This window comes from Hevea brasiliensis, chromosome 14 (genome assembly GCF_030052815.1).
Source record: "Hevea brasiliensis isolate MT/VB/25A 57/8 chromosome 14, ASM3005281v1, whole genome shotgun sequence".
NCBI lineage: Eukaryota > Viridiplantae > Streptophyta > Magnoliopsida > Malpighiales > Euphorbiaceae > Hevea > Hevea brasiliensis.
In genome coordinates this window covers 44,413,016-44,425,935 of record NC_079506.1, presented here as the reverse complement: position 1 = coordinate 44,425,935, position 12,920 = coordinate 44,413,016, and the positions used below count along the sequence as shown (strand labels likewise).

General features: G+C 32.6%; 1 protein-coding gene across 4 annotated transcripts; it reads left to right on the top strand.

Moving 5' to 3' along the window:
• Nucleotides 1-3,835: 3,835 nt before the first annotated feature.
• Nucleotides 3,836-10,608, top strand: LOC110653619 (sucrose-phosphatase 1). 4 transcript variants are annotated; one of them, XM_021809336.2, is made up of 9 exons: nucleotides 3,836-3,997; nucleotides 6,510-6,592; nucleotides 6,663-6,962; nucleotides 7,154-7,255; nucleotides 7,414-7,608; nucleotides 7,705-7,995; nucleotides 8,614-8,800; nucleotides 9,476-9,522; nucleotides 10,075-10,608. In XM_021809336.2, the coding sequence occupies exons 2-9, from the start codon at nucleotides 6,533-6,535 to the stop codon at nucleotides 10,102-10,104; spliced, it is 1,212 nt and encodes a 403-aa protein (XP_021665028.2). In that variant the 5' UTR covers nucleotides 3,836-3,997; nucleotides 6,510-6,532; the 3' UTR covers nucleotides 10,105-10,608. The 4 variants fall into 4 exon arrangements, with proteins under 4 accessions (XP_021665028.2, XP_021665026.2, XP_021665027.2 ...); XM_021809334.2 differs by having other exon boundaries at nucleotides 9,919-10,608; XM_021809335.2 differs by having other exon boundaries at nucleotides 9,476-9,573; nucleotides 9,919-10,608.
• The last annotated feature ends 2,312 nt before the right edge of the window (nucleotides 10,609-12,920 follow it).

Genomic DNA, 12,920 nt, shown 5'->3' with positions numbered 1-12,920 from the left:
ACCTAGAAATCCTGGACAAATGGCCATCCAACCAGTTTTGGCAAAAATGCCATCACTTGGTCTACAAAACTGAAAATGTAGTGATTCTAAAGTCGAAATGTTCATAACACGTAACTTAGGGAAAATGTTATGAGAATTTAGGACTTCCCAATCTAGAATTCCTGCACTGGAATCATTTTAGCCATTTGACCCCAGAATAGTAATTAGACTATAACTTCAATAGAAAATTCCAAATGAGATAAGCCAAAATGATATGAAAACCTAAGAATTAGGGCTACAACTTTTGTTGAGGAACCTTAATCAAATTCTAGATGCAAAATCCTTAAATGTTAAATGCACCTGAACTTGAAATCCTGAATGTATAGGGTTAATGAGTCCAGGTTGGTTAAATTGCTATAACTCACCCTATACAACTTCAAATTTAGAAGTTCTTAAACCTGTGTAACCATGAGATACAGGGGAACAACTCATATGAAGAACACTAAGCCAAATTATGACTGTAACATGTCCAATTAACTTGAAAATTTTGAGTTCCAGAATCTGCGCTAATCTGGAACAGTATTGGTCATTGGACCAGTACTTGGTAAATTGACCATAACTAGAGCTACAAAACTCCAAATGAAGTGATTTAAATTGTAAAATAAAACTAAGACATAGAGGAACAATTTTCATAAAGAACACCTCATCAAATTATGATTAGAACTAGGTTGAAATTGGGTTCTAAAGTCAAGGTTCAAAACTGTCTAGAACCCCAAATCAACTAGAACTTGAGAAGTCATTAGAATTTTGTTTAGTTAACTATAAATGGGACTTAGAATGAGTATTAAAGTTTGGCAATTATGTGATTTCAGTGGACAAAGAGACTTCCAAATAAGGGAAGGCATAGGACAAATAAAGAGATCCATTTGAGGTTTGTGCACAACTAATCCTTTGCTTTGTTTTTCACTTTAAATTTGATTTAAATGAGCTATTATGAATGAGTTTGAATTTTCCCCTTGCATTTTGAGAATTTTGATTTTGTGAAATAAAATTTTGATCTTGGAAAGGAGGTTGTTGGCCCTTTTTATATTATTGTAGTACGAGGGTGGATCGGTTTTGAATGAAATTGAAATGTTTTGAGAATTTATATGTTGCTAACCCTTTTGGGTACTTGTTTTGAATGAAATGTGATTGTTTGAATATGGTTTGAAACCACAGTTGACATGACTATGTGATTTGTATTCCTCACTAGCATGCCTAGTAAGATGAATTGGATTTGTTTTCCCTCTCTGGCTGAAGTATTGAGGTGTGTTGTCAGTTGAGGTCGAATTGGATGAGTACTCATATATATGCTAGCTAGCCTTTGTATTCCTCATTAGCCTTTGGTTATTGGGATGAATTGGAAATTTGTGTCATGTTCTAAACTGTGTAGTTTTTAGTAAACTTATGTTTTATGATTGTTTGGAGTAAAAAGTGATTTTATTAAATGATTCTCTCGTTTTAGAAAAATTGTAATATTTTACACGTGTTTTAAATTATGATTTATATTGGGCTTTAAAACTTTTAGTTGTGCACCACTGAGTGTAATACTCAGTGATGGCTTCTTCATGCTGTCGCAGGTAAGGAGATAGACAAAACAGCAGAGTGAGCTTCTTGTAGCGGTGATTAGAGTTACATTTGGACTATTCTCGGGTATATTAGTGATACCCTTTGTAAATTTCCTTTTTTATGTAAATTGATCTATATGTATATATAGACAGATGAGCAGTTGTACAAATGAAAATGTATTGATATTGTATCCCTTTTGAGTTGTAAATTGAATATAAACTTTATTTTGATTTGTATATGAATTGAGCACATTTTATGAGAAACTGTGAAATGAAATGAAATGTTTGAGTTGGATTGAATTCAATTGTGTACAAGATATTTTATAAATTGTTTTTAACAGGTTTAGAAGAACTGTTTTCTTGTATTTTTAGCCGTTACCACGCAAAATTTTTGTAGAATTTTAAAATGCAAAATTATTTCCAAATAAAATTGATGACATCAATTTGAACCAATTACAATTTTAATATTGCTTTTCTCACCACGTCAAAATTAAATAAGAAATTGATACGTAAAACCCCTTGTAGTATATTTAATAGATTATCGGTGGGTGAAGTTCTGTAATTTATTAGGTATACTACGGGGTCATGTTATGCCTTAATAAGTGATTAGGTGTGATAGCAACGATGGATGGGAGTCAAATTAGTAAACTGATGACCAAAGCTAGATTGAACTACGATGGAACACCGCTCCAATCATGAACTGATGACAAGAATAGGACAACACCGTCGGTAAGGGTACAACTAGCAGCTCGATGGCAATGGAATGCGAAATTGCCAACAAGAGGAAGAGCTAGCATGATGATTGTACAATGGAGAAACGACACACCGAAGAAGAAGAAGGAAAAAGAGAGAGGAAGAAAATGATTAGTTCTTTTGATTTGATGGTAGTAGGTGATTCTAGTGGTTGTGAGAATGAAAAGGGGAAGTGAATTTGGTTTTAAGTGCCATTAATGCTATATGGGAATCGTGATCTGCAATAATTAAGAGATTTGCAGTGATTAAAACTTTATTGGAAATTGAACTCTTATGGGATAGAGTTAATTTGAATTTTAAATGCCCAGGAAGGAGGGATACTAAATTATCTTCTACAAATTTCAAACAACAAATAAGGCAAAATATTTTTAGGTATCCACCTATAATGGCTTAGTCAACCAGTTCAAGTGAAGGGGGCAATTGTTTACACCAAGATAATTAATTTCTTTATTAATAATTTTTAGGCTTAAAGATTAATTAAATTGATTTTTTGTGAAATTAATTTAATTAATTTTGTTTTGTTAATTTAATTCATTAATGGCTTAAGATAATTATTAAGTAAATATCTAGAGGTTGTTGGATGGTTTTTTGAGATAAGGAAGTTGGGAGTAGTTTCAAGCGATTCTAAGGAGTGGAAAGGTAACTATTGGTAACTACAGAATGTGAGAAGGTAGTGAAAAGGCCCCCAACACCCAACCAGCCAATTCAACGACAATAGTGATAGGCTAAGTCTATCTAGTTTTTATTTTATCTGTCTTTTAATTTTCAAAATTTTATATTTACTTTTCAAGTCTTGTACTTAAATTTTCAGTAATCAATACAATTTATATTACTGTTATTATTCAATCTGAAGTGAGATTTTTGACAGAATTACATTTAGTCTAGTCAAATTCCCATAATTATTTGAAAGAAATCAGAGAAGCGCACAACAAATACACTCAGGCATGCCTACATTTTTCTAAACTATTAAGCAACGAAGTTTCCCAAGCAAACATAAGGTTAATGAATTTTTTTTTACTCAAAATTTAAATAATAAATCAATTAAGAGTATTATAAATCTATTTTAATAAAATAAAATTTATTTAACCAGTAACTATCACTTAATAATAATAAATTAAAATAAAGTGTAATTTTTCACATAAAGATTTAAAGTTTTATATGATTAAATTTTGTTTATTTATATAAAAATATTTATATGCTATAAATTATTTAATGCATGTATATTGCAAGTATTTCAAAGACTAATATATTCAAATAATTATAATTATTAAAAATATATAATTATATAAAATTTAGATATAGAAATTAGTTTTGTAATGAAATAAAATTTTAGATATTAAATTATTTTAAATTGAAAACAACATAATAAAATTAATTATTAATTTAGACGGTAAAAAAATAAATTTTAAAAATTAAATTATTTTTTCATAAAAAATGTAGAGTTACTATATGATTTTTGATGTACTTCAAAAATTAATTTGTAATTTGCCTTAAAATAAAAGAAAGAACAAAACTTGACGTTTATCACTCTCTTCACTCTCTTGTGATACAAGAATGCCACTTTTCGCTAGGGCACAGTCTGAGCAATCTTCCATCTCTCGTTTTGAATGTTAAGGACTGCTGTAGCTTGGAGGTTTGGGCTTTAGCAATTGATATTTGTAAGAAACCCATCAGATTCTCTAGCATTAGAAATTTAGAATTTCTCCTATTTTGGTGATTTTGATCTGTTAAATCCTTTTGGCGTGATAAATCTTTTGTGGGTGTGTGCATAAATAAGAAAATGAGTAGCAGAGTCAGTGGAATGAAATTGACCAGTTCTGATGAAACAGAAACCTATTGGTTTTGTTGATGCATTGGTTTGGTGTTGAAATTTGATTAAATTGATGCGTCTTTAGCTACTTTTTTTTTTTTTGAGCTAATCATTTCCAACTATGTGATAGAATTATGCTAAATTTGATGGTAAAGGAGGGTTCAACCGTATTTAGATGTTTGGCCCAAGTTTAAGTCTCAAGTATTGGTTTCTTTCGGAGGGTCCATATGCAGTTTCACACGTGATGCTAAACTGTTTGATGTTATGTGCTTGAATTCTAACCTATATGACAGACTTTAGCTTGATTTCAGATTTTGTCACATGCTGATTTGATTTCTTATCCCTGAATATAAACATATTGAAGTTTTTCCAATTAAATTGCATCTTTTTAAAATTGGAGAAGACCTATTTTTCTACTTTCAAATGACACATACACATTTAATTGTTTAAACAAGCAATTTGATTGCAGGTTAATGTGAGATTAAGATTTATGATAGTTCCATTTGTTGTGGCTTCTATGGTAGAAAGTTTTACTTGAATATGACCATGTCCATGCTGTCCATAGTATATTCTCTGAGTTGAAATGTTTTCAGCAATCTGTTTCATGGAAAGTGTAAACATATCTGAATTAGTATTTGTTTTTCTTTTTCTTTTTTTTTTCATCATTCCAATTCTTGCCCTTTTTCCATGTTTTCCTTAGTTGGCTTTAATTGATATGATTCAGATTATTGGAATTTAATGGTTATTTAATCTAGTAATTCCATAGTGCATGTATTTTTGCTTATATAGAAATGCATTATGAAATTTGGACTCTTACAATTTTGTAATACACTGGCCATGTTTTTTTTAGTGGTTTGTAGTACTAGTTCTTCCTGTGATGTGATTATTTGCCGTAGATGATTGGTGTGATAGTGGTACAGGCTTGCTGATGATAGCACAGGAATGAAAATTTAGAAGAAATGTAATACATATCTTCTATGTTGTCAGTGTAATGAAGCTGCAAGTGTACAAATGAATTTATGAAAAAGGTCAATTAGGACACCAGTTGGGTGGGGTTAATATTGTTTATTATTTTCAGTACTGGTTCTATGTAATATAACTCATTTTAATTTGACCATATAGAGTCAAATAACATTTTCTGAGGGTTTCACATATAACTGGAAATGATTAATTGAAATCCAAGATGGTACATGCAATGTTATGTGTAATTACACTGACTGATGTGTATATAGTGATAATTTTTTGGGGATCAAATTAATTCTTTATAGTGATAATTTTTTGGGGATCAAATTAATTCTATAAGGTGGACGCTGCATTTCTTGGAATTTGTTCTAAAAATGTTACCTTGTGCACTATATGCAATCATGTAGGCACCCTATTGTCTTGATGCATTGCAACAGACTCTATAAACTCATATTTCTATGTTAAACTAGATTCAGATTCTTAGTAAAAGCCAAGAAATCTGTAAATGGAGGGGGCATCATTATATTAACATATCTTTATTCATTTTATTTATTAGCTGAACTTTTGATATTCTCATATATGGTCTTTGAATATATGCAGTAACTAATTTCTCAGTGGAATTGTTAGTTGATGGGTCAATCCTTTTCTTTTATCCTTTTAACAAGATTTCACCAGCCCATTATTACTGAATTTATTGAAGATAGCTTAAATTTTAACATTCAACATGTCTAATTGCTTTTATAAGACTGCTTTCTTCCCTGAGTATCATTATTTTTATTGAAGAATGAACTACTAGACATCATTTTTTGCATGCACACATACAGTTACAGTAATGAAACCTCTTTGTGCACAAGCTATGTATTAATTTATACATAATTAGCATGTGTGTTGATTTTCTGGTGGCCCCAAATACTTTTACTTACTGTTTTATTGTGAGATCTAATTTCACTTGCAACTAGAATTGTCCAGCTTCATGATTAATTTGGATTGTTTTTGTGATTGGTGATTGTCCTCTTACTGATACCAGTGTCATGTGTTTTAAGTTGCAAGTAGAATGTCAACTTGGTTTGGGATGTTGCTGGTGTTGACCTCCAACCAGATCCAACCCAAGGAGTGTTGATCTCATATTCTCAAAAGGATTTTTTTTTCTTTTTTTTTTTTTTTTTCATCTTTTCCTTATAATTTTTATGGTGTAAATATATTTTATGCATGTGGAAAGGATTAAGTCAGTTCCTAACTGTCCAACTTTAAACTAAGAATCATGAATTTTAAACAGAAGAAGTTGGTCATAGGATTATGAAATTGATTAAATCTTATAAACTAATGCATTACAGTAGGTAGGAGAATTTGGATTTTGGATGGTTCAGGAGTCTAATTGAGCTATTCTTGACTTTCAGAATTAGGGACAAACAGAACTATTATGGATCGGTTTTGTGGTTCTGCATCTCTCATGATAGTATCAGATCTTGATTTTACAATGGTAAGCTGTTGTCTTTTTATTAGCTTACATCATACTCCCGAATATTATTTGTGCTTGCTGGTAATTGCAGGTTGACCATCTTGATCCAGATAACCTCTCTCTTCTTAGATTCAATGCTCTATGGGAAGCCTATTACCGTCAAAATTCTCTGCTTGTGTTTTCTAGTGGCAGGTCACCTACAATTTATAAACAGTTAAAGAATGAGAAGCCCTTGTTGACCCCTGATATAACCATAATGTCTGTTGGAACTGAGATTATGTATGGTGAGTCAATGGCAAGAGATGACGACTGGGAAAAATACTTGAATCACAGGTGGAACAGGGAAATAGTCACAGAGGAAACAGCCAAGTTTCCTGAGCTTACTCCTCAGGTTTGTTATATAGCTAATTGACATTAATTGTTCAATATCTTATAGTGTAGTCTAGATTATTGGCTTCATGACCGGTAACCTTGGTTTTTGTATATAAGAGTATTTATGTAGAAAATCAGCACAGATGTATATATATGTGATAATGGCATTGCATATAGGGAATTGTATTGAATTTTAGTGGGCTATTACAGGCAGAAACAGAGCAAAGGCCTCACAAGGTAAGCTTTTTTGTGGAGAAGATTAAAGCCTTGGAAGTTATAGGGGCTCTCACAGAACTTTTAGAGAAACGTGGGGTAAGATAGATTTATTTATTTATTTATTATTATTATTTTTTAAATCTGAACCTTAAGACTCTGGACAGCTTCAATTCAAGTAGGTCTAGTGGCATGCTAAATGCATGCATAAAAATAGTTCTAATAGTATTTTTTTTCCCCCTTTCATTGTTGACCAGCTGGATGTGAAAGTGATATACAGTAATGTGACGGCTTTGGATATATTACCAAAACGTGCTGGCAAAGGACAGGCTCTTGCATATTTGCTGAAAAAATTTGAAGCTAATGGAAAAGTGCCTATCAATACTCTTGTGTGTGGTGACTCTGGTAATGATGCTGAACTCTTCAGCATTCCTGAAGTATATGGTGTGATGGTTTGTATCTTCTTAAGCTTTTATTATTTGCAATCTGCGATATGCTCATAAGTTTAATGGTTCTCTTATCTAGTCACTTATATTTTGAATATGTAGGTTAGCAATGCCCAGGAAGAATTATTGCAGTGGCATGTGGAGAATGCAAAGAGTAATTCTAACATAATTCACGCAACAGAGAGATGTGCATCTGGGATCATACAAGCCATTGGAAGCTTTAGGCTTGGTCCAAATGTTTCTCCAAGAGACATTAAAGACTTCCAAAAGTGCAGAGCAGAAATTTTTGGTCCCAGTCATGAAGTTCTGAAGTTTTATTTGTTTTATGAAAGATGGCGACGTGCAGAAGTTGAGAAATCCATAGAATATATGAAAAGTTTAAAATTAGTACTTGTAAGTATGATTTGGATCCTGTTTCTTCAAGAGTAGAATTCAAATAACATTTACATTTCTCTAGGCATTCTGTTAGATTCAGAAATTTAACCTGTGACAGGACATGTTTTCTGAGTTTTAAGCCGTGAAAGAGTTGTTGGAACCAAATAATAATAATTGTGGAAAAAAGGAAAGAACTGATAGTTTTCTGTTAACCAAATGCATATTCTCGTTTGAGAAGAATTGCAGGACACTTTTTGTGTGGCTGATAACAAATGGTTGGGCAATGGTTTGTGAACTTGATCTCAAGTCTCCAATGGTGTAATCAATTTATGCCCTCTTTATTCCTTGTTGATTAATGGTGAAGATATTCTTATTATTAGAATTATGGTTTGCTACTTGTTCCTGGTTATACATAAATTAAAAATTGAATGAGCTTCTCATGAATTACCTATTTTTTTTCGCTCATTGAACTGTGGAGGGCTTAAATTTTTGTAAAGTTTGATAGTTCATCCATTTTCTGCTTTTACCTTTTCTTTATAAGGTTTTTTCCTTCCTGTACAAGTTGCCATTGCAATTTTTTCTAGCCAAGGACTGATACATGGCTAAGTGCTCCCCTCCCCTTTTCTGTTTTCTCAGTTTCCATTGGGCACTTTTGTCCATCCCTCAGGAGTTGAGCAACCTGTTGACCATTGCATAGAAGCAATGACAAGGTTGTATGGGGATAAGCAAGGAAAGCAATATCAGATTTGGTTGGATCAGGTGTCTTCAGCGCAAGTTGGTTCAGACACATGGCTTGTGAAGTTCTATAAGTGGGAGTTATCAGGTGAGATTATCATGTTTCTCTTTAAGGTTTTGCTCTTTCCTACTCTTATTTGTTTGTTTATTCATTGTTTTGTTTTATCCAATATATACAGATTCTGCTCGCACGAGAACAGAACCGAGATATCTGAGCACTTTTCATTGAACATACTTGCAAAACTTTGAAAGCTTCTAAATGATATAGAAATTTAATGTCGTTATTTATGACTATATTAAATTGTCAATAATGATATAAATGTACATTCTATTCATTTGTACTGAAATCATGTGAGCTGTAGTCAATTACATCAATGCTAACAAATAGGTTGTTGCTTTTTTTACCACGAAGAATGAACTTACAAAAAAAACTTTTACAAGCTTCATTCCATTGCTTGGATTTTTCTCACGTGGAATCCATTAGAATGTCATTATATTGGGAATTCACATTGTGGTTATAGGAATTCTACCGCATGTTGACCTGGACAAAATAGTTCAGGTTCAGCTATCATGACATTGACCTAGATAACTGGAATGCTCTGTGTTTTGGTTATCCAACAACATGTTCCATATACTTATGTAGAAGTGGAGGCTTTCTTACTTAAATATCTTTCATGGCTAAGATGAATTGACTCTTTTAGGTCTTTTTCATTACAAACTTCTGTAGTTCCTTTGACATACAACTCTACCTGAATTATTATAGGGGAGGAGAGGCATTGCTGTTTGACCAGAGTCTTGCTGAGCTCTAAGGTATCAATGCTTTCCATTTTCAACTGTCACTTCCCTTCTTGATCTACACAGGTTGGTGGTTTCATGATAGATACTTTCATTGTGATTGGAACCAAATAAATATAAAATTCATTTCAATTGCAAATGAATTTCTTAGAAAATTTGTTCTAATAATTGATATCTTACATATTAATACATAAATTTTATTTTAAGTTATGAAACTATTATGAAAACTTTCAAAACTACAAATCTTAAGAATTCATTTGGAAATTGTATTAATTTGGTTCAAACATAACCAATTAAGCAGAATTAAAAACATAAAATTCCAAAATGAATTGCTCACAATTCCAATATGTTAAATATGTACTTGAAAAGCAAATAAGCTCTTTACGTATTATTTATTGTGGGTTTGGGCAGTCTGAGGTGCCAGATGGTTTCACATGGATGCACATGCATCAGACTTGGTTGGATGGTTCAGCACCGAAAGAGCTAACAACTTGGTTATTCTAGGTTTCAAATCAGTTCAGAATTTATTTGTTTTGACCCAAATATTGGTGTTTATTTCCTGGCTAGGCAGCTGGAAACAATCAATTGATTGGCTGATTTTGCTGCCAAATTTCTCGGCAATGTAGCAATGTCGGTACATCAAGAATGGATTGCAACACTTGAATACTGAGTACAGGAACTAGAGACCACCAAGGCTAGGTCATTGATGGGCGCGCATTAAATGAACTATAGCCCAGCAAAAGTGGGAGAAGCAAGTGTCATTCGCAAAGCTTGCCTTGTAGCCCAGCAGGTAAGTTTAGTCGTCTTTGCAACATCTTCTGCTATTGTAGCAGCAGCAATCCAAGCTCAAGAAGCTAGATCATTGATTCAGAAGCTATATTTTAGAAGAGAAAAGATAGCTGTTAGCTTTTTGTAGAGAAGCTACTATAGGTCGTGCAAGTTGGATAGCGAATAAAGCTGCAGAATAGCTGGCAAAGAGCTGTTCTAACTTTTTTGTTCCCATATTGCTGTTCTTTATGTCCCGCAAAGGATGTTGAAGAATATTTTGTATTCTGATACTGCTATGCTGCCTTGTGATGCAATGCAATTTTTTTTGTTTAATATGTTTATAACTATAATTATGCACAAGTCTAAATATACTCAGATTTTGTCCAAAAAATTAAAATAATATATTTTATGTTTATAAAAATTAAAATTGATTATTATTGAATTAAAATCTAAACAAATCTAAAGAAAAACTCAAATCAAAACAGAGAGCTTTGGAGGGGAAAATTGAATTCATTAACCTGGGAAAAAAAAAATTGAATTACAGTGTATCAAGGTCTATACATGTACAGCTATATATGTGAAACTACTTGAAGCATCTATGACGGTTGTGACAATTTGATAACAAACTCTCTCGCCATTTTCTTCATTCTTTATTACTATGAACCTGAGAGCTTGCTTGCTTAATTTCATTTTACTAAACGCAGCATTTTGAGTATCTTCTGTAAATAACTTAGAGCTGACTGTTACACACCACGTTGTATTCCTCCCCTCCCCCTCCCCCAAGCTGGAGTTTGGAAAGAGAGACCAATCCCAGCTTGGAAATGAAATCAGAAAATAATGGACTCCCAAAGCATTTTGTGAAAATGTTAGCTGGTTGGAGCTTGGAAGAAAAATGCATCGACTTAACCAAATCGTTGAGCAATTGATCATGAACAATATGGTAGTCAATGTCTAAGTGTTTGGTCCTTTCATGGAAGACAGAATTTGTCGCAATGTGAAGAGCAGCCTTATTGTCGCAATGAAGAGGAATAGGAGTGGGGAAAGAGATGCGAAAATCTTGGAGAACATAATATAACCATTGAAGCTTGTACACTGTATATGCAATGCTGCGATACTCTGCTTCAGCAGAAGACCAGCTCACTATTGCCTGCTTTTTTTGATTTCCATGAGATTAAGGAATTTCCAAGGAAAATGCAAAGGCCAGTGATAGATTTGCAAGTGTCAGTGTAGGTAGCCCAATCAGCGTCACAATAGGCATGAAGTGTCACACCCTACCCCTCTGTAAGGCATAACATGATCCCGTAGTATATCTAATGAATTACCAACTCCGTCTACTGATAACCCATTAAATATACTACAAGGGATTTTAAAAACTTTTCTTACTTCTTTTACAGTGGTGAGCACTATTTACAGGTGTTAAAAACCTAAATGAACTGAAGTGATAGAACCAACACATTTGAATTATTTGGAATTTCTGTAAAAATTTTGGCAGAGTGCCATCTGTATTTTAGATAAAACAGTTCTTTAGAAAACCTGTAAAAAGCACTTCAATATTTTTTCAAATCTCAACTTCAACATATTTCTCAACACAACATATTTATCAACTCAAATCCACAATGATTTTTCAAAGACTGAGATAAAAGAAATATAATACAATTTTTACAAGTCAAAATAACTCATAATTTACTTTACAACTTCAATGTATAATTTTAGTTTACAACTGCTCAAAACCAAAAACAATATGTACATACAGTGGTCATACATTACAGTACAAAATGCAAGATGTTAGTATACTCATCATACCCGGTAATCTCTCGCTGGAGGTACTAGCAGTCTAGTCTCACGCCTGTCTGTCTGCTCACTGCGATAAAGAATAAAGCTATCATTTGAGACAATGTCTCAGTGGTGCACAACATTAACCAAATACATCTTTAAATCATAATTCATAAATCATACAAATAGTGGATACTTAAAACTATAGTTAATTTCAAGACAGTAATTGTCAACAAGAATTTAAACTCCATTTCTCAATATCACAATAAATTTCAATAAGTCAGATTATGGTTAAATTCAAAAGACAGTGTATGTCAATAAGAGTTTAAATTCATTTCACAATCTCATAATACATATCAATAAATCACACACAGCTTAATCATGTTCCAAGGTTCAATTTGTCCCAAAAGCTGATGGCTAATGAGGTATTCAATTCGTCCCAAAAGTCGATGACTAATGAGGAATAACATAGCTAGCTAGCAAAAATATGAGTACTCATCCAATTCGTCCTCAACAGGCACACACCTCAACACTTCAACCAGAGAGGGAATTCAATTCGTCCCACTAGATAAGCTAGCGAGGAATACAATCAATATACATGATAGCTGTGGTTTCAAACCATTTCCAATACTTTTCAATCAATAAGTATCCATCAATATCATTCAAATAATTTCTCACAGTTTTCAAATCATTTACAATGCTTTTCAAGCAATAAATATCCATTCAACACATTTCCACAATTTAAAACAATAATGTACAAATAGTCATAATTCATTTCAATTGAAAAATTCAAAAGAAATAGTTGTTGTGCATAAACCCCTGATAACTGTCTCCTGGTCTTGACTCAGTGTTTCCTTCCCTTTTCCTGAGTC

Bases quoted from the DNA above. Each gene is read 5' to 3' on its own strand.
- LOC110653619 (XM_021809334.2), top strand. From the start codon at position 6,533: ATGGATCGGTTTTGTGGTTCTGCATCTCTCATGATAGTATCAGATCTT. The intron at 7,996-8,613 runs GTAAGTATGATT...CTGTTTTCTCAG, and splicing joins AAAGTTTAAAATTAGTACTT to TTTCCATTGGGCACTTTTGT. The intron at 8,801-9,475 runs GTGAGATTATCA...GAATTATTATAG, and splicing joins CTATAAGTGGGAGTTATCAG to GGGAGGAGAGGCATTGCTGT.